This window comes from Planococcus citri, chromosome 3 (assembly GCF_950023065.1).
Source record: "Planococcus citri chromosome 3, ihPlaCitr1.1, whole genome shotgun sequence".
NCBI lineage: Eukaryota > Metazoa > Arthropoda > Insecta > Hemiptera > Pseudococcidae > Planococcus > Planococcus citri.
In genome coordinates this window covers 58,447,263-58,468,103 of record NC_088679.1, presented here as the reverse complement: position 1 = coordinate 58,468,103, position 20,841 = coordinate 58,447,263, and the positions used below count along the sequence as shown (strand labels likewise).

Here is a 20,841-nt window from a genome sequence, read left to right as displayed (position 1 = left end):
TCCAATTTTTTATAATTTTTCCAAATGTTTCAATTTCTTATAATTTTTTTCAATCTTTAGTTCGTGAAAAATCATGGTAAAAACAACAACACCAAAGAGCTGAGTTTCTTTTGCAGAATTGTCTAATTCATTCAAGAGGTAGAAAATATTGATCTGCAATCCAATTTATGAGAATACCTAGCTGAAAATTGGACCCTTCAGTTTGTCAGCAATGTCAGCATATACCTCATTCGAAATTTAAAACAATCAAAACGACAAAAAATAACATCTGTAAATAAAAATGTGTTTAAAATCGAATAAATTGCGTTTATAAAATGATTATTTAGAAAAAAAAATTCGTATAAATAAAACTTAACAACAGTAAAAAGCTGGTATTGGACAATTTCATAGTAAAGAATATTCTAGGCGTAGCAGTACGTACAGTTCATTTATAATAAAATGGTATTTATATAAGACCAGAAAAATCGACAAATACACACACAGATCGAACTTGCAAACTCAATTAAGTAAAAAAAAAATAAATAAATAAAAGAAGAAAAATTCGTTGATATTATTAAGGCACTAACTATAAAATATTACAAGTATCAACAACTATTATGCCTATGTTCATTGCTGACGATAGTATGGAAAAGTATTATATTGTTGCTGCGGATATTGCGGTTGCTGCGGAGGAGGAGGATAAGCTAAGAAACAAAAAAAAGTAATTTCAAGATTACCTTTTCTGAAATCACCTCCATTATTTTATAGTATATACAACTACGACTTACAATGCATGTGAGGTAAAGTTGCATATGGATTATAAGTCGTAGGCATTGGCGGTGGAGCGTACGCGTATCCAGGAGGGACTGCGTAAGGCATTGGCATACCGTGAGGATAGACCGGATACGGTAAGGTTTTACTACCGTCCATAACATTACCAACATTTGGCGCTGGTGGTCTCGGAGGAGGTTCTTTTTTCGCGTCTAAAATAACGTACGTCGTATCGTTAATTCAGTACTACTATAGAGAGCTTTTTAAAAGGAGGAGGCGAAGAAGGGGGATTATAAAAATTATAGTTAAATACCAGCTCCGCCGGTAGCTGGAGGTGTAGGAGCTGGTGGAGCATTAGCCATACGACTGGCGTCCTGAGTCAATTGTCGCATCAATTCTTCCTTTTCGGTTTTACGAGCGAAGCAAAAATCGGTCACTTTGTTTTGGAAAGTCACTAGATGCTGTGGAAGAAATTTATCAGAGAATTAGTGAACAGAGTCGTCAAATTGTACGATTATTGCTAAATCTCGCGAAATATACCTGAGTAAGATTTTTATAGAAATTAATTCCTTCTTGTAAATTCTTTTTCAGTTCAACGTAAGCGTCGTAAGCAGCAGCTAATTCTTTTAAAAATGTTTCACGATGGATGCTGGCGACACAGTTACTCTTTTCTTTGCAGAATTCGGTGTTTTGATTCTAGAAAAATAATGATCATTAAAACGAATACTTGATTTAAGGTGGAGTTCGATTAAAATATTCTATTACTTGAATATTAGCTAAGAGTGATTCTTGTTTATCGATGCTCTCTTTGACTTGTTTCTGCAAAGCGGCGTATGTTTGATTGAGACTTTCTTTGGATAGTTCGGCTTCGTTGATGGCTCCGTCGTGAGCTAACGCTTGTAAAAATGTTGATTTCATGTCGACGGTTGCTGATTTAAGTTCAGATTCGATGGCATCGCGTTCAGCTTTTATTGTTTCTACCTGAAATTCGACATTACAAGATGAAATTACAAAAGTAATTTCAGACGAATTTTTCAACAAAAAAAAAAAAATGGAAAAAAAAGAAAAATAAATAATGTACTGAGATTATAAAGTTCGATAATTTAAACCATCGCTATTCCTGATGCTCACCTCTTCCATTAAACGTTTCAAACTGGAAATAGCCGAACTACTGTAACTGATACTACTACCACCGGTCGTAGAACCCGCTGGAATATTACGTTCGATTTCCGCCCTTCCAGCAGCCAGCAGTTTAATTGCTCTTTTATGTTGTTCGAATTTTTCTCTAACGACCTGCAAAATTTTAAATGAAAAATCACATCGATAGAAACATAAACTAAATCATATTGCAGCAAGTTGCAATGTTATAATGAATAACACCTACGCTATCAGCATTCTGTGCGGTTTGTATCATCTGCTTGTAACTGTCTAAATTACTCTTAATTGACCCTGTTAATTTATCCGATTCCGTACGCGTCCATTTTTCTCTAAATTGCGCTCTCAACGTATCATCGGCCAGTTTCTCTTCGATCAGTTGTTTCTCTGTCTGTAAATTTAGAAAGGAAAAAACACCAGAATCAGAATAAGAAATCCAATAATAATATTACAGGCAATCATACGAAGCGTACCTCGTCCAAAATCTCTTGATTACATCTTAATAAATCAGGAAGCTCTCGGATCATTTGTTCGATTTGTTGCACACCTCCTTCCCTCATCACGATTTCAGATTTTTCGATAACCGAAGGAGGAACAACGACGCCATTAGTATCTTCCAACGCAGCAGGTAAATTCAACGATGCTAGTACACTAAAGGAAAAAGAAAAAAGGCCACAAATGAAAAACCAACTAATCAAAACCTCACAACTCGGTATTTATTTCCATACCTATTCAAAAGCTGCGTAGATTCTCTCAATTTATTAACTTCGCTGTTCATTAATTCGGTTCTTCGAACATCGTAAGCTGCTAAAGCTTGATGAATCACAACAGGTGTCAAATCGGAGAATAAATCTACAATGAAGGATTACATCGTTATTATTATCATTACGATGATTATGATTCATTGAGTTCAAGTACCTCGGATCATAAGTACCTGTGAAGTTGGCAGATAAACGTTGCGGCATTGTCGTAGGTTTAGCTATAGCTGCTCGGGGTATTGGATCCAGGGCTTTCAAATCTGGTATTCTTTCGTGATAGATGAAATCGTTATCTTTCTGAGCCTCGGCTAAAGCACGCTGAGCTTTATTGAGGTAATCTTGGAATAAATTCTTGGCCGATTGTTGCTGTCCCGATTTTATCATATCGATGGATGCCTACATAATTTTAAAATGAATCAGTGATGGTAGATTTGTATTTAGTTGAGGAATAATAATTTATGGATGAAATATGTATGAAATATGTACTTGTAATCGAGCAATTTCTTCGCCTACTTCTTTCTTCGATTTGCATACCAGAGATTGGAAATATTCAGCTAATCCTCGGAATATGTGGCATTTACCGACAACCTGAGAATTAAAAAAAATGAAAACAGTTGACTATTATAATAATGCAACAGAATACTTGGAAAATCCTGCAGATACTTACTAAAGATATCCACGAAGCGCCAACTAAAGGTCTGACGAAGTCCTTTTGCATTAATCTAGCAGTGTCTGTGTAGTATTCTTCACACTGAGCGCATAATTTCGCAATTACAGCATCTTTCATTTGATCTACAAAAGCAAACGTTCATTATATAATCGGCATCTCGATATCGAACATGAAAAATGCATCAATTACCATGAATGGCTTTCAAGGCGAAGATTTCTTGAGCTTGAGCGAGCATTAAATACGTTAGAACTGATAAAGTTTCTGTATTTAAATCGGGAGTCAAATCTTGCTGGAACGATTCTTGGACAGTTTCTTTAATATGTTTATAAATACCGGCAGCCAACTGAAAAAAAAATGTTATTAATAAAATTGCTCTTTCATTATCAGTAAAATCATACTGCAATACAAACCTGGAATAATTTAGCAGCCAACTTCAACCCATCGTCTGATTCAACACTCTGAGTAGCAGCAACAGAGCTTTGCAAAGCTCCAATGTTAAATAACACGCATATACATTCGTATTTGAATGAAGTCAATGCTATATACAAAACAATAAAACTTTACAAACTGGTTTTTTCGTACATGGAGTCACACAACTTAATACATACTCAAACTAGCTCGTCCGGTGAACAATGAACCTTTATCGAATGCATCTTTCCATTTGAACGCAATCTGCGGACTACTTCCGGATAATTTCGTTTCCAATGAAACTAATTCATCGTAATAACTACGAAAAAACAAATAAATATTTAGAAAAGATCCGGAATTCTAGAAACACACCGTATAACACTCACCAATATGCCACCTCCAGGGAACTCTCATATTTTTCGTATACTTTCCATATCGCCTGGCTTCTCAATTTATTGAATTCTTCGATGGCATTATTATATGAATCAGGATTATCAGATGTGCTGTAATGCGATGAAATTATATTCTTCAACGGTTTAACTAGATCGACATCGGTTGGTTTTTTAGGCGGTATCGATAAAAACTCCGACATGCTGTCGAACATTAGACCGATTCACATCAATATTTGATACGTTTTTTGAATACGAACGACACAATGGAATTTGTTCGACGAGTCGAAAAGCAACAAGTTATTGAAATTAGCGAATGAATAACAACGGAAATAACCAAATAACGAAATTATGGCGTATAGTCAATTTCAGCTTCAGCGAATCTGACTCATTCTTATGATAACGACTAAAGTGATATAGAAAAGACAAGTGTGTGCACTGCGATAATATCATGGGTCGCGGCCTCCATTGGGATAATTTATCACTATAGTAGCGCTGATAGCATTAGCGCCATAGGAATATCATTATTTTCTATACAAGCTTCATATTTTTTTGTAGTTAAATGCAATTTACTCAAAATTTTGATCGAAGACATAGGTATTTGAGGTATGGAAAATGATCTACGGTAAAAACTCTACAAGATGGAGTAGGTTTGAAAGTTGGCCGCGCCATAGAAAAAAAGTTACGAAAGCTCAAAGTTGTAAAACTCTTGAAAACCTCAGTTTTTTTTCATTTTTTGGGTATTTAAATGCAATTTACTCGAAATTTTGATCGAGGACATAGGTGTTTGAGGTAAGGAAAATGATCTACGTAAAAAACTCTACAAGATGGAGTAGGTTTGAAAGTTTGCCGCGCCATAGAAAAAAAGTTACGAAAGCTGAAAGTTGTAAAACTCTTGAAAACCTCAGTTTTTTTTCATTTTTTGGGTATTTAAATGCAATTTACTCGAAATTTTGATCGAGGACATAGGTGTTTGAGGTAAGGAAAATGATCTACGTAAAAAACTCCACAAGATGGAGTTGGTTTGAAAGTTTGCCGCGCCATAGAAAAAAACTTATAAAAGCTCAAAGTTGAAAGACTCTTGAAAAAAAATGGTTTTTTCGTGTTTTTTTGTAGTTAAATACAATTTACTCGAAATTTTGATCGAGGACATAGGTATTTGAGGTAAGGAAAATGATCTACGTTAAATTCTGAACAAGATGGAGGTTGTTTGAAAGTTTGTCGCGCCATAGAAAAAAAGTTACGAAAGCTCAAAGTTGTAAAACTCTTGAAAACCTCCGTTTTTTTCATTTTTTGTGTATTTAAATGCAATTTACTCGAAATTTTGATCGAGGACATAGGTATTTGAGGTAAGGAAAATGATCTACGTAAAAAACTCTACAAGATGGAGTTGGTTTGAAAGTTTTCCGCGCGATAGAAAAAAATATATAAAAGCTCAAATTAGTAAAACTTTTAAAAAAATATTATTTTTTCGGTTTTTTTTGTAGTTAAATGCAATTTACTCGAAATTTTGATCGAGGACATAGGTATTTGAGGTAAGGAAAATGATCTACGTAAAAAACTCTACAAGATGGAGTTGGTTTGAAAGTTTGCCGCGCCATAGAAAAAAACTTATAAAAGCTCAAAGTTGAAAGACTCTTGAAAAAATATGGTTTTTTCGTATTTTTTCGTAGTTAAATACAATTTACTCGAAATTTTGATCGAGGACATAGGTATTTGAGGTGAGGGAGTTGGTTTTAATTTTAAAAGCTCGAAATTCGACAATACAAAAAAAAACATGAAAACCAGTATGTCCTCGATCAAAATTTCAAGTACATAAATATTGTATTTAACTACAAAAAAACATGAAAAAACCATATTTTTTCAAGAGTTTTGCAACTTTGAGCTTTTATAAGTTTTTTTCTATGGCGCGGCAAACTTTCAAACCTACTCCATCTTGTAGAGTTTTTTACGTAGATCATTTTCCTTACCTCAAATGCCTATGTCCTCGATCAAAATTTCGAGTAAATTGCATTTAAATACACAAAAAATGAAAAAAAACGGAGGTTTTCAAGAGTTTTACAACTTTGAGCTTTCGTAACTTTTTTTCTATGGCGCGGCAAACTTTCCAACAACCTCCATCTTGTTCAGAATTTAACGTAGATCATTTTCCTTACCTCAAATACCTATGTCCTCGATCAAAATTTCGAGTAAATTGTATTTAACTACAAAAAAACACGAAAAAACCATTTTTTTTTCAAGAGTCTTTCAACTTTGAGCTTTTATAAGTTTTTTCTATTGCACGGAAAACTTTCAAACCTACTCCATCTTGTAGAGTTTTTTACGTAGATCATTTTCCTTACCTCAAATGCCTATGTCCTCGATCAAAATTTCGAGTAAATTGCATTTAAATGCACAAAAAATGAAAAAAAACGGAGGTTTTCAAGAGTTTTACAACTTTGAGCTTTCGTAACTTTTTTTCTATGGCGCGGCAAACTTTCAAACCAACTCCATCTTGTAGAGTTTTTTACGTAGATAATTTTCCTTACCTCAAATACCTATGTCCTCGATCAAAATTTCGAGTAAATTGCATTTAAGTACCCAAAAAATGAAAAAAAAACTGAGGTTTTCAAGAGTTTTACAACTTTGAGCTTTCGTAACTTTTTTTCTATGGCGCGGCAAACTTTCAAACCAACTCCATCTTGTAGAGTTTTTTACGTAGATCATTTTCCTTACCTCAAATACCTATGTCCTCGATCAAAATTTCGAGTAAATTGCATTTAACTACAAAAAAATATGAAGCTTGTATAGAAAATAATGATATTCCTATGTCGCTAATGCTATCAGCGCTGCATGGTGGTGTAGTTTGGCGTGACGCGTTTTACGACCGATCATTTAACACAGGGTCTTATGGGGAGTGCGCACACTTGTCTTTTCTATATCACTTTAATAACGACAAAAACAATGAAAACAACGAGTGAAAACTGGATGGCGGTTCGTTTAATTTTGTCAAGTGGTACCACTGAAAGTATTACAGTGTGTGCATTTTTGTGCGCTTGAAAAATGATTTTTTTTCGTTTTTTATTTTGATGCGAAATGCGAAGCTAGTAAATTGCTAACTCATTAATAATTCATTACTTGCCATAATCGAGTGATTGTTTTTGGAGAGATTTATTCCGACATCTTCGTAACGTAAATTCATACAAGTGAAGTGATATGTACATATTACATAAATAATCAAATTATGTACTCAACATTCAATTTTATTTATTCATAATAACCTTCGATGATCTTCACTCTTCTTGCAGTTATTTTATTTTTGATGATTTAAAATTAAAATTTTCAAATAAGTATTGGCTAATTAAAATTAAAAACATCATTTTCATTCCCACGAAGAAACGTAAACGCCTATAGAGTACAAATTTCATCGCTGAAATGAAATTTCAATTCAGCTCGCATCACATTACACATAAAAGAAAAACCAACTATGACCTGAAGTTTCACATTTACGGCGTAGAATTAGGCAATTTTATTAACATGTAAGTATTCAACAACGGGAAGGTGAAGGGAAAAATGGGAAATGAATATAACGTTGTAATATTCGATTACATTAATATTCTGCATAAAAAAATAAACATTCGAATTTCAAAATTTTGAAGCAAATAGTAAGTAATTATGAAATATTTACAATCAAAATTGAAGAATTCGAGTTGAATTTGATTTTAAGTGAACAAGATGTGATATTCATAAATTTTTAAAATTCATAAGGAGAAAATAAAACAAAAAAATAAAAATTGAACTGAAACGTTATATTTTTGGCGTCTACTTGTTTAAATAAAGTCATAATTCATAAACATAAAGTAGTGTTTGAAGACATCATTTGATCAAGTTTAGGTTATTCTAGTTCTTTTCGATTATTGCTATGTCATTCTCATTATGTTGTTATAACATAGTTTTATGCCAGTTTTCGCTAAATTTTGTTTAATTTTGCTAAAATTTGATATTTTTTTGAACAAATTTCATCTACGTTCTTTTCTAGCTTTTTTCATAGCATTTTCAACATGTTTTCACGATGTTACTTGCAAATTTCGCTCAATTTATCGATTTTTGGGAATATTTAAACTTTTTTGAGCGGTTTTAGACATTTTAAAACGTTCATAACCCAGCGTCATGCATTTTTGATGAAGTTAAGTAAAATTCCATCATTTTTTGTCCATTTTATATAATTTTACCCTTTTTTTGGCGTTCTCGCAAAATCCTTAAATTTTTACAAAATTTCAAACCGTTTGTGACCTTTTTGGCAAACTTTATCCAGTTTCAATCACTTCTTGATAATTTTCAATGCTTTTTGCATGTTTTTACATTTCCTACACTTTTTCACGCGATTTCAGTAATTTTTTTTGATAGGTATTCGTGATTTTAAAAAAAATCAATGTGATCATCGCGTTTCTATTTTTAATGTTTTTTTGAGCATTTTTAACATCATTTAAACAAGTTTTACAAATTTATTCTCATTTTAGATACCTAATACTTTAGCATCGCGAATTTTCAAATTCCATCCTGACTTACAAAAATTATTCATTTTCTTCGCGTTTTCAGGGAATATTACATCTTTGTTCCGAGTTGAAGACGTGATAATTAATCTGAAATACAAGCAATCAATCAGAACATTCGACGTTGATAAGAGTATTTTCAAACGTATAGATAGGTAGTTTAAAACTGAAAATTTACAATACCAGTTTGCAAAGAAAGAGGTTCTCTAGCGATTAGCATTCGTTCACGAGCTTTCTTGAATGCTTCTAGAATATGATTCACACTATTCATCAAGAGTACAGCTTTCGCTTTATCCATCAAATGAGAAACTTTTTTCGGAGGAATAGATTTGCCAATTTGATGAACGATATTTAATTCGATATGGATATTACCACTGGATATAGTTTCAAACCCATATTTACTCAATAAGGTGCTCTGTGAAATTCAAACGTTCATTAAACATGGTAAAATTACGAATAGATATTGAAGGGTAAAAAATAGATTACAAAGAAATCTCACATCAAAATTGCAGGGAACACTGAGATAAGTGAAATCTGATAATTCACGATCTGAGCCAATAAAGAACCTTTTAAGTTCGTCTCTTCGACAAAGAGGAGCTGGTCGCCACGAACTTAATGTAATTTTATGTCGCCCAGGAACAGTAGGTAACGGTGCCCAGGTATATCCTTCGACTCGAAATCTTTTCCAACTGTCTAACGAACAAACTTCAAAAAATAGATGCGGTACCTTGAAACGAGTTAGTGAATCTACATAGAAAAATACATACATAAATTCAATGTAAAACAATAGAAAATCAGAGGTATATAAGAGTAAAATTTACCTAGGTCATCTTTTTCCAATTCTGATACAATTAAAGACAGCTTCATTTCGAATAAATACGAAAGCTGAGCTATTGATTTTTTACTGTTCAATTTACACTGCTGCGTTGATCCTGATAATGTTTCAGGATTGTCAACTGTCCAGGCTTCGAAAACAACAACAAATTATTCACAGGATAGAACATGTGTAAAATTTCAATTCCAGTAAGTTTACCAGTTTTTACCTTCAGGCAGATAAACGTAATATCGAACGAATAAATTATCACATTCGAATTTGGCAGCTTTCTGAATTTCAGCGAACACAAATATATTCAAAAAATCTTTATATGGTACTTCGAATTCGAGAGAAAAATTCAAAGGTGGCTGGTAATGAGATAGCTGAAATTAAAAGAAACAAGTGTATTGTAAGAAGCAGGATAGGAACCATCTCAACTGGAAACTTTTAACCAACTCACTTCAGCACTCAATTTATCAATTTTGCCTAAACTAGTAACTTCCTCTGATTGCGAAACATTTACGATCCAATACCGATAAACATATCTGGTATCAGTCAACGCATCCACATCGATTTTATATCCAGCAGTGTTGAAGTTGGCGAAATCTGGCGCAATGGTTAATGTACGAGCTGATTTATTCCATTTCATGGTCACAAGTAAATGTTCACATTCTTTCGATGAAGTTTCACTGAAACAATATTTTAAAAATGATTAAAACACAAAAAATTTAATTCGATTTGTGCACAAGGTGAAATGTTAGACTATCGTGATCAATCTCCAATCGCTACTCGGTGATTTAAAACCATTGCAAAAGTACAAAAACTCATTGCTGTGTAAAATTCTATGAGAAAGTAACCTGCTAGTAATTTTATCTGATAAATCTGCAGCAATATGCATGGTTTCATAGCCAGAGAATAAGGATCTATTTCGTTTTTTCAACTCGTCAGAAGGATTGAAATCTACAATGTTCTTTACCGGTAAAGAAACACATTCGATAGGTTTCTCTGGGTTGTTTGATTGTCGAAGTGATATTGATAGATCATCTTCGTCAATGTATGATTGAAGATCATCTTCTCTATAGTAAATATTTCGGTACAGCTGAGAATGTAATAATTTTAATACTGTATTCAACGAACTATTAAACAAAAAGAAAAATACTAAAACTTACAGTCTTAGGTACTTTATCATTTGATGTGTAAGTAAATAAACGATTGCTAGGGGAAGCAGTTCCGCTAGACTTCAATTTCATAATTTCCTCGTGATATTCTTTCTCCACCGGTGTATGACAATTCTGAGGTTCGCTGTATAATTTGAATTCTGCTGCGTTGAAAATTTTCTCGTTCCAAGAAAATTCGAATTCTTCTCTTTCGTTGTATTGAGGATCCAAACCAACTTCTTGTTCTTCTACGTTGGATAATGGAATCATAGACGATTTCACACATTCTAAACGAACCCTATGAATGAGACGAAAGTATAGAATAAATTTTATTTTGGTAGAGAAGTCAATCTATGAAGTATAAGGTTAGTATTATAATTGATAACATACTTGAAACGTAAATATTTCAAATCACCGTGACATTTATAGATCCCAGGCATCATATCCAATTCATTTTTGTAATACATTTTCACTTCTAGTGAAACTAAAATGAAATAAATAGCTTTAAATTCTCAAATTTAATTAGAGTAAAAATTTCGCAAATTCAATCAAACAGCTCACAGCTGATTGAGATTGATTACAAAAAAATGTAAATAAACACAAATCCGTCGCTACGAAACCGTAAATATCACCGTAAGAGCCGTGTTTTTGTGGCTCTGCTGACTTGTGTTTACGAGAATGTTTTTTCGTATGGGCAATGTCGTTCTTCATGACGTTCCTTTATTTCGTGTAAATACACATATTGTTGGCTGCTTTTTTTTCGTTTTTTTAAACGTCGACGTCTTCGTGCATGTTTACTTTATTAAAAAATAAATAAATTGATCTGTTTGTCTCGTCTCATTTATTTGTTTTGTTGCGTTTCTTCAATTGATTATTATATTTAATTAATTATTTAATTAATATTTAATTATGACACGATTAAAGTGTAAATGCGGTGTCGCGTTTGCACACAAAAATTCTTTGATTCGTCATATTCGGACGAAGCACAAGAGGGAGCAAATCACCAAAAATTTTTTTTCAAACGCTCAATACGTAAGACATACATATACTTTTTATATTAAATATGCTAAGTGTAGTTATAAAATAAGTTTCCAAGACTTATGTGTGTAGTTCATTGTGTTGTGATACCTATGCACGTCTCATCACATTCTACCTACATGTTTCAAACACGTATTGTACTGATGTGTTATGAACAGCTGGTTCCAGTTGAACATTAGCAATACGAACGTACATCGTAGATTGTTACGTTAGAATAAAATGACTTGGATAAGAGTTCTTATTATTATTATTATTATTTATCTTAGGAATGTAATGATTGCAAACGAAGATTTCAGAGAAAAGACAGTCTACAAAGGCATATTCTACAGCAACATATGAAAGAAGAAAAACCTACCTACGTAAGAAAATTGCTCGATCATTTATTCAATAATTTAAATTCTGACTGAAGTTAACTTTATTTTTGGGTGTTTTGAATTTCTTCAACTTTAGAAATGTAATCGTTGTGGGAGTGATTTCCATAAAAAAAACGCTCTAATACTACACTTATCAAAAACTCAGAAATGCGTAAGTATACAAAAATATTGAGTCCGTCCCTGTTCATAAAAAAAAAAAACATTAATTAATAAAAACATTGATTACCTACTAACATTTCAGCAATCCGATAAATCAGCCAGCATCGCGGAAAAAAGCATTTCAAGTTCAGAAAAAGATCAGGTAAATTTTCTTCACACTGGGCACTTGTTCAAATTACGATAACTGTATCACATTATTAAAATGATCTTTCAAGTCACAATTTTCTCCACTTACCTACCTATCTACCTACCTGTAAAATAATTTTACGGATGCATAGATAGTTCGGCGTATCCATAGTCAAAACCTAAAATACCTACACATCATTTTGAGTTCTCTAGCCTGAATATATACTGACATATTCCTTCAAATTTTTCTAAAATATGTAGGTACCTACCTATTGACATCGATACTAAATTTTACTGTTATTTACAGGGGTTAAAAAGGTACAACTGCGTAATGTGTGAAGAGAGCTTCAAACTGCAATCTGAAATTCGAAATCATCTTACTCAAACACACGGCATCGATACAGTATCGCACGAATTGAAATTCAATTCCGTAGAGACGTTCGAAACATGGAAGGAAGAAGAAGAAAAAAAATTGATTTGCCAATTTCGTCGGCAGAGGACAAGCAAAAATAAAAAAAGAAAAACCACAACTGTAACCTACACCTGCTCTAGGTCAGGGCAGCACACGAGCAAATCAACAAATAAACGGAAGCTGAAATTACAAGGAACAAAAAAGATAGGAGGCTTTTGTCCTGCCAACATCGTTTCTACACGAACTAAGCACAGTGATGGTACTTGTTCATTGTCAATTTTATACACGTCAACCCATGTTGGGCATACTGTAAATGACGAATCTCAAGTAGCCCACATGAGAATACCCATCAAAGATAGGAACGAAATTGCCTCGAAAATTGCAGCAGGAGTTCCGTTCCGCAGGTTGCAGCAGGACTTGAATGAAAGAATGCAGGAAGAAGAATTCACAAGTAATAAGTTACTTTTAGCAACAAATGATGATTTTAGAAACATCTCTAAAGCATTCAACATTGGAAATGCGAATTCCACCATTGATACGGATATGGAGGATGTTGAAAAATTTCTGAATGAAAACGAGGAATTCGTTTTATTTTCAAAAAAACAAAAGGAAACTGTTGACGAGTATCCGGAATTGGAAAAAGATGATATTCTGATTGTTCTGATGTCTGGAACCCAAAAAAAACTTCTTCAAGAATTTGGTAAGGTTGCAATGATATGATAGGTACCTACCTAATTATGAAGCACTTGAATTTATTAATAATTTGAATTTTTTTCAATAGGTAAAATGATATGCATGGATGGGACCCATGGGATTAGCCCATATGGGTTTGTGCTGCACACTATCCTCGTAATTGACGAATTCCAGGAAGGTATACCAGCAGCTTTTGCCATTTCAAACAAAAGCGACTTACCAACGATGAAGGCATACATATCGATTGTGAAGAAGGCAGTTGGGGTAATTCAAAGTCAAGTTATAATGAGTGATATGCAGCCAACATATGCCAACGCGTGGCAGGCAGTCATGGGTCCAGCTGAGTTTGGGTCATTTTATTGTACATGGCACGTCCGCGAGGCATGGCGGAAAAATCTTAAGAAAATCGCAGATAAAAGCACACGAAAGGAGGTCTACAACGATCTAATGGCTGTGTCATGTGAGCGAAGTATTGCCGATTTCTCCACAAAATTGGAAAATTTTTTAGATAAGTATACTGCAATTGATGGATGCAACGATTTTATAGAATACTTCAAATCCAATTATTATAATTCCCAGGAGCAGTGGGCTTATTGCTATCGTTTCCACATTGGTATAAATACAAACATGTATTTAGAAGCTTTTCACAAGAAACTAAAATATCACATTGGCGATACAAAAAAGATACGACTTCTGTTTTTTGGTCTAAATCTGTTGAAAACTTGTATCTTACAATTATATCGCGAAAGATTACGCAAAAAATTTATTGGAAAACTTTCTTTCAAGTTGAGGAACTTGAGAGCTCGCCATAAAGAAGCTTTAAAAAGTGCTGAAGAGTTTGTGGTGTCAACTTCGGATGAAAATGCCTGGCATTATAAGAATGGAAAACATACATTGATGAAAAATTTTAATGAGTGCCCAGAAACTACATGCCGTTTGAAATGTGACGAATGCCTGGTATGCATTCATCAATTTATGTGTACATGTGAGGACGCATCTATTCGAGGGAATATGTGTATACATGTACACATATTGTGTCGAAGTATAATGAAAAATGCCGCAGCGCCAATACCGCCATCCCTTCCTGCTGATGAAAGTAGAACTGAAATTAGAACCAGTACTACTGAGGAGATCAATGAACTGAATGAACCATCAACTTCCAAGTCCAAAGTTCGAAATTTGCGGCTCACGCCAGAAATGAAAACTGAATATGAGGAAAGATTCAGAAATATTTTAAATTCTGACAATGCAGTTTTGATCGCCGATGTCCGAAAGAAATTAAAATGCTGGGAACTGCAGTCCCAAAAAAAGAAGTTTTTAAAATCAAAGTTGACTGGGTTCACCGTAAATAAGGGTCGCGGAAAAATATCAAAACAAAAACGATTTTTCGCAACTAACAAAAAATTCATAAAAAATAAGAAAAAATCTCGAAATACTAAAGTTGTTTAGTAAAAACTTAGATACCTATGTAATTTTTGATTTTTTTAAAGAAGTTTCAATTTTTTTTAAAATTGCGTTATTTTTGAATTTTCAACTGGAAAGTTGGAAAGTTCCGATTTTTTTCTAATTTTTAAATGTGTAATTAGTTTAGTTTTCTATCAAGTATCCGTATTCTAGATACCTGTATTTTAAAATTTTATACTACTTTGTAATTCTTTAGATGGGAAAATCAAAATGTTTCAACTTTGGCTTCATGTAGAATGAAGGATAGAATTAGAAATATTACGGTGAATCTATTGGCGTATTCGATTATTTACGTAATAAAAATTTGGTTCAAATAATTTTTTTTACACGCAAACATAGTCAGACACGTAAAAAAAAAGCAAAAAAAAAACGTGAAAAAAAAACATCGTGTGACAGAACAGAGAACACGCAGGAAACAACTTGGAACGGGACACGAACTCACCAATGCACAAATAAACGAAAGATACGAATGAATGAACGAACGAACACGAACTACAGAGAAAAAAACGAGAGCCACAAAAACACAGCTCTCGCGGTGATATTTACGGTTTCGTTCCGTAGCTAAATCACTGCCGAAGTATTTCGAAAATACCCGATCAGTTCCGAACGTTTCACGTGGAAATTGAACTTCCTTCTCGGCTTCACCATAATTTTTTTGGGCAAAATTACAATCAAAATGTCGATAATTCACCAAACAAAGCAACACATTTAAAATTAAACTTTTATTTCACATTACGGATACGAGTTAAAACTTAAAAATTAATTCACAGCAGCATTACGATTTCACAGAAAATCACAATAGTAATGATAGTTGAAATATTTGCTAAAAATAATATGCATTTAGAAAAGAAATAATTCTCAAAAAGATCACAAAAATTCGATACAGCAGAAAAACGTGTCCGTTGTTCGGATCATCCGGGTGTCCGATTAATTGCGGTACCTTTTTTGGTTTCTTGATCACCTTTTCCCGAAAAATATCAAGTCCGACAGAACGTTGTTCAATGCGCTTCAACGATTATTCAATAATTCGTGTAATAAATAAAACTACATTTTGTACGACTTGCTTTAACCGCGAAAAAAAACGAAACTGGAAAACCAAGAGGGAGACACGTTTGATCGGGCACCCAAATAGACAAGCATAAAAATGCATACTTCATTCTTCAAATTTACGAATCTTCTGCTGGCTCGGGTAAGCAGAGTAAAATATCAGAATGATCGTAATAGTTTCCTTGGCATGCGAAACATTCCTTGATGGTTTCCTGAATTTTGCCATATTCTTTCCACGGTCTCGAGACGTATTTATGCAACAAGGATAAATGTTCGCATAGGCCATCGATCACTTCATCAAATTTACCCGCCGAAATTTTTTCAAAACAACGTTCAAGTTCCACGGTATATTCGTCTAGTTGCTTGAAAGGAACGCTGCGGACAATAAACGAACATGTAAAAGCATTCTTCAATAGCAATAGCCTACTGAGATAGAAAAAGTACTCACTCGATCGATAAATATCTAGGTCTGGTAGATGGCAAATCTTTATACAACGGCCAATCGGATTTACAGGCTGTACAGACGCAGTGGAAATAATACTGAGATTTCAACTTGAGCCTTCTATCCTTCAGAGAATGCACAGCGTAATGAACACCATAATTGTCGAAAACCTGGACAAATTTGTGAGATATAATTTCGAGACAATGATCAGAGAGTCACTAAGAACATGAACTTTAGTTACTTGTTGGCCCTTAGCGATAGGTTGGATAGCTCGTAAAACGCAATTATCATAGTGACAATGTCTAACTGCACCAGGATCGCAAGAATGATTTGTTAAACTAAGTAATGGGAACAGAGCTGCGCCAATTTCTAAACTTCGATGACCCAATCTGGATGCAGAATTCGAACTATCTGGTACTATTTCTGAGATTTCGTGAGCGTTGCTGAGGACTGCTAACAAGTATTTTAGTAACAACGAACCGGTATAATCTTGTAGTTTTTGCGACTGCGAAAAATCATTCGATTAAAAAACGTTAATGAAAAATATTCGAGTATTTTCGAATATAGTACAACATACAGTGATTTTCGTTTTCGATTTTGACGTAGCATTTTTGAAAAAATTGGAATATTTAATGGCATGAAGTAGAAGAGCAGCAACGGCACTTTTTCTAAATAAATCCGGAGGCGATCGTTTTAAATAATTGTCCTCCAACATGTGAACTGTTTGGTAACTTTGCGAATCGTAAATATCGCCGACATTCGTCAATTCGGATGCTTTGGGAGGAGGCAAAGGAGTGCCAAAAATCGGATCTTCGTAAAGTTGACAGAGTTTCTTGCCGTGATTGGTAGCTATAATTAGAGTGCGAACGGCCAAAAATTCCATTTTACTAACGTCTAATGCAAGAAGGTCGGCTAAAATATCACATTCGGTCGTGTGGTAACGTGTCATCGATTCGCTGCGGCATTTTTCATTACAAAACATGAGCTGAAAACAGGCACGATATTAGACTATATTCTTTTCAGCGAATTCCGAATACGTTTCGGTATTTACCTGAGCGCATTTTTCGCAGGGAATCATCGCCAGATTACGAATAAAGCAATTTGAACAATGAGTGAGGTAAGATTCTGGTAATAAAATGGAAGCGTATGGTTTTTCAACGACGAGTATTTCACCTGAAAGTTGAGTTTCACACGTATTAGCATATTAATATTTTCAGTAAACGAACAGTTGAACGACTATTTTACCTGGCTCGATATCTTCTGTAGCGACAAAATGTCGGCCCATTTCCACCGAGGAACTCAGTTGAACTTTTACACTGGCGTTAGGAATAAGTGGACTTTTCGATGGCAGCTCTGGTAATGGGAAACTTTTAACAGATTTCATTTGTTTATCAGGTAGATCACTTTTTTCACACTCGTTGATGGATTGATCGAGCGAAGTTTCCAGTATACTAAGACGTTCGGCTTTGACATCGGCTTTAGATAAATATTCTCGAGCATTCTGAAACAATAAAATTCGAATTAACGTCGCGAACATATTTCATAATTTCACGTAGAAACAAATGCGACGAATCTTACCTGAAAACATTGTCTGGCTTCCGAATAACGACCCATTTCCATCAAACATTTACCTTTCCTCTCGTACAGTTTGTATTTCAAATTATCAGGATAATTAATACCCAGTGCTCTGTCTACATCCAATACACATAGATCGAATTTCTCCAGTTTGAATAAAACAGCCGAACGATTCGCATAGGCGAGGGATAACTCGGGGCTTTCGTTCGCAGACAGGCGAACACTTTTAGAGTAGAAATTCAAAGCATCCGCATCTTTCTTCTGGCAAAAGGCCTTATTTCCTCGATTTCTTTCTTCCGTCGCGAGTTGACTATCTTTCCAAGAGGATGCTCTGCGAAATGGCAAATGTCGATGCTCTTCCATAAGACGATAGGTAAACGAAACCTTCTCGTTTGCAGGTAACGGATTAAAGATGCTGGAGACACGTGCAGCCTCGCGTTTCACATCCAAATATTTCAGCAAACTATCACATATTTCTTCGTAAAGCGGCATTTTCCACAATTACCTGTGTTATTCGCGGTTACTGCATAAAAATTCTCATCAGAAATGAGCAATACTTTAGAGAAATAACCGATGCAAGACCACTTGATACTTCACGAATGTTCAACCGGACACAATTCGACGAATAATGCGAACCATTCCAAATAATTCTCGTTCATTTTGGACTGTTCAAACTTTCATGTTTCAACTTTCTTCACTTCTTGCCGGTATTGGGATTATCGTTATCTGATAGAGGCGGGTTGCCGAACCTCTGCCTGATTCTTATCACTCTCACACTCTGGTAGGCAAAACATTTATCTGTGCAAATAAAAATGTACGGATTTCCAATTTTTCATATAAAAAATGCAATTTTTTCGATTGTTCGCGGATGCTGGTGAACTGTTATGTGGTCTCAAATTAAAGACAATGAAATTCCCTATCGATTGATGTGAAATTTACATCATTTCGCGTAAAAATAGCGATATTATGAGTATAATATGTATGCACTTCTATTTACCAATTTTTTCATAATGTCAACTTCAAACTAAAAGTACTCGAAATTTTGAGAGAACACATAGGTATTTTAATATTGCAAAATGTTCGTAATTTTATTTTCTTTAAAATGGGTTTTTACCCAAATCTCTACCTTTTACCGTTCAAAAGTTCTCGAAGTTTAAAGTTGCGAAAAGTGGTCACTGATCAACACTTAGGGACATGATTAACATAATTAATTGGCCTTTTCCCGCAACTTTAAGCTTCGTGATATTCAAAAGAAATGTTCATAAAAAATAAACTCCTCCTTGCATAAAGAGACCTTTGTTTTTACTTCTCAAACCAATGAACATGAATCTTTGAGAGCTTTTGACCTAACTTCATACCTACTTGGGCTCGTTTACTTTTCTTTTTCAAGTTTGATTTTTTTTCAAGACATCATTCTAATTTTATAATTTTGAAGCAAAAATAATAAACATCTTCACTTATTACACACAAGACAACTTCGTTTTTATATCTCTCAAAATACTAATTTTCAAAAGCTTTTGCCCTCGCTTCTTTCGAGCTCGTTTGCTTTTTTTCTTCAGTTTAAAATTTTTCTAAAAAAAAACCAAACCATCATTCGAATTTCAAAATTTTGAACCAAAATAAACTCGTCGTTTCATTTTGAAAAATTGGAAAATTTTTTCACAAAAATCGTTCAAGTTTTGCATTGAATTTTTGTATATTTTTAAAAAATTTGTTATGTTGAAAAAAAGTTTTTCATTCGCACAATTTCATTATAGGTACATTTAGAAGAGCCTTAAAAGTGAAAATAAAATCAAAAATTGAAGTAATAAAATTATATTTTTGACATCCATTTGCTTGAAAAAAATCTTGGGATGTTTAATAAAGACATTGAAAAAGGGGAACTTTTGAATGTAAAATTATGCCTCGCCCACCCCCCCTCCTCTTAAAAAATCCCAAGAGTTGAAAAAACGTCCTGCTAAAAGTCCTGCTGAAGTCTTGATTTTTCATTTTAATATTTTGTTATAGACACCCTGCAAAAAAAAGAGAAAAATCAATGTTGGGGAGGAGGGTTAAAAATATTTTGGAAGATGGTGATTTTTTTTTAGAGGTAGTGAAAAAATTCCTCTACACCTTGAAAAGGTGAAGCTTTGGGTAAAACCCCATTTTAAAGAGAATAAAATTACGAACAGATTGAAATACTAAAATACCTATTTATTCCTTCAAAATTTCGAGTATTTTTAGTTTGAAGTTGACATTATGAAAAAAATGTTTTCATCAATTGATAGGGAATTTCATTGTCTTTAATTTGAGACCACATAAAAGTTCACCAGCACCCACGAACAATCGAAAAAATTGCATTTTTTACATAAAAAATTGAGAATCCGTGTATTATTATTCGCACACATAATATAATGTTTTGCCTACCAGAGTGTTAGAATCAGGCAGAGATTCGGCAACCCGCCTCCAACAGAAAAGTCCAATCGTTGAATTGTACTTCTTAGGTCTTACCTATTCGAATATCCAAAAATAAAACGCATCTGACGTTGCCAAAATGCATATACCTAAAAATAAAATAGTGTCTCCGACTTTTCAACAATCCATTCAAGTAAACTCCCCTATTTTTGTTGAGTTGAGAATTATTATTTAAAAAATCTATCACACTTGATTGTTGGGGAATTTTCACTCGGCAATATTCTCATCCATTTTACTTATTTTTATTAGATTATTATACATATATTTCTTTTAATAAGATCTTAAAGTAACAAAATCGTTTTTGGAATTTTACTAAAAGATAAGTTTAAAAATTATCTAAACTATTGAAAATTATCCAAATATGAATCAAATTTGCAACAACTGCATAAAACATTTATGAAAAACTCATGAAAATTGAAAATGG

At 33.7% G+C, this 20,841-nt stretch overlaps 4 protein-coding genes and 1 long non-coding RNA gene across 5 annotated transcripts; 2 read left to right on the top strand and 3 right to left on the bottom strand.

Moving 5' to 3' along the window:
- Positions 1-262: 262 nt before the first annotated feature.
- Positions 263-4,537, bottom strand: LOC135841376 (programmed cell death 6-interacting protein-like). Its single transcript, XM_065358313.1, has 16 exons — positions 4,128-4,537; positions 3,942-4,060; positions 3,744-3,871; positions 3,523-3,676; positions 3,331-3,455; positions 3,150-3,251; positions 2,840-3,059; positions 2,634-2,757; positions 2,379-2,556; positions 2,135-2,296; positions 1,882-2,043; positions 1,516-1,731; positions 1,291-1,446; positions 1,064-1,211; positions 768-962; positions 263-683 (listed from the first exon to the last, which is right to left on the bottom strand). Exons 1-16 carry the CDS (start codon positions 4,343-4,345, stop codon positions 607-609), a joined length of 2,484 nt encoding a protein of 827 aa, XP_065214385.1. The 5' UTR covers positions 4,346-4,537; the 3' UTR covers positions 263-606.
- Positions 4,538-8,544: 4,007 nt separating this feature from the next.
- Positions 8,545-11,235, bottom strand: LOC135841372 (tectonic-like complex member MKS1). The gene is made up of 9 exons (XM_065358311.1): positions 11,024-11,235; positions 10,646-10,931; positions 10,334-10,575; positions 9,937-10,165; positions 9,706-9,859; positions 9,484-9,627; positions 9,162-9,409; positions 8,846-9,077; positions 8,545-8,752 (listed from the first exon to the last, which is right to left on the bottom strand). The coding sequence occupies exons 1-9, from the start codon at positions 11,098-11,100 to the stop codon at positions 8,748-8,750; spliced, it is 1,617 nt and encodes a 538-aa protein (XP_065214383.1). The 5' UTR covers positions 11,101-11,235; the 3' UTR covers positions 8,545-8,747.
- Positions 11,236-11,251: 16 nt separating this feature from the next.
- On the top strand, positions 11,252-12,722 carry LOC135841374 (uncharacterized). Its single transcript, XR_010557908.1, has 4 exons — positions 11,252-12,030; positions 12,122-12,196; positions 12,287-12,346; positions 12,638-12,722. It is a non-coding gene; the product is annotated as an uncharacterized LOC135841374 (long non-coding RNA).
- Positions 12,723-12,930: 208 nt separating this feature from the next.
- LOC135841371 (uncharacterized) lies at positions 12,931-15,969 on the top strand. Its single transcript, XM_065358310.1, has 2 exons — positions 12,931-13,442; positions 13,524-15,969. The coding sequence occupies exons 1-2, from the start codon at positions 13,079-13,081 to the stop codon at positions 14,882-14,884; spliced, it is 1,725 nt and encodes a 574-aa protein (XP_065214382.1). The 5' UTR covers positions 12,931-13,078; the 3' UTR covers positions 14,885-15,969.
- LOC135841370 (SET and MYND domain-containing protein 4-like) lies at positions 15,607-18,720 on the bottom strand. Its single transcript, XM_065358309.1, has 7 exons — positions 17,967-18,720; positions 17,634-17,889; positions 17,440-17,561; positions 16,966-17,373; positions 16,630-16,893; positions 16,395-16,558; positions 15,607-16,321 (listed from the first exon to the last, which is right to left on the bottom strand). The coding sequence occupies exons 1-7, from the start codon at positions 18,453-18,455 to the stop codon at positions 16,066-16,068; spliced, it is 1,959 nt and encodes a 652-aa protein (XP_065214381.1). The 5' UTR covers positions 18,456-18,720; the 3' UTR covers positions 15,607-16,065.
- Between the last annotated feature and the right edge of the window lie 2,121 nt (positions 18,721-20,841).

Bases quoted from the DNA above. Each gene is read 5' to 3' on its own strand.
- LOC135841372 (XM_065358311.1), bottom strand. From the start codon at position 11,100: ATGTATTACAAAAATGAATTGGATATGATGCCTGGGATCTATAAATGT. The intron at 10,166-10,333 runs GTTACTTTCTCA...ATATTGTTTCAG, and splicing joins TCAGATAAAATTACTAGCAG to TGAAACTTCATCGAAAGAAT. The intron at 9,410-9,483 runs GTAAATTTTACT...TTTTCTATGTAG, and splicing joins ATTGGAAAAAGATGACCTAG to ATTCACTAACTCGTTTCAAG.
- LOC135841376 (XM_065358313.1), bottom strand. From the start codon at position 4,345: ATGTTCGACAGCATGTCGGAGTTTTTATCGATACCGCCTAAAAAACCA. The intron at 3,872-3,941 runs GTATGTATTAAG...TTTTGTATATAG, and splicing joins CACCGGACGAGCTAGTTTGA to CATTGACTTCATTCAAATAC. The intron at 1,212-1,290 runs GTATATTTCGCG...TTTCTTCCACAG, and splicing joins TCTATAAAAATCTTACTCAG to CATCTAGTGACTTTCCAAAA.
- LOC135841371 (XM_065358310.1), top strand. From the start codon at position 13,079: ATGAGAATACCCATCAAAGATAGGAACGAAATTGCCTCGAAAATTGCA. The intron at 13,443-13,523 runs GTAAGGTTGCAA...TTTTTTCAATAG, and splicing joins AAAACTTCTTCAAGAATTTG to GTAAAATGATATGCATGGAT.
- LOC135841370 (XM_065358309.1), bottom strand. From the start codon at position 18,455: ATGCCGCTTTACGAAGAAATATGTGATAGTTTGCTGAAATATTTGGAT. The intron at 16,559-16,629 runs GTAACTAAAGTT...AAATTTGTCCAG, and splicing joins CTATCGCTAAGGGCCAACAA to GTTTTCGACAATTATGGTGT. The intron at 16,322-16,394 runs GTGAGTACTTTT...TATTGTCCGCAG, and splicing joins CCTAGATATTTATCGATCGA to CGTTCCTTTCAAGCAACTAG.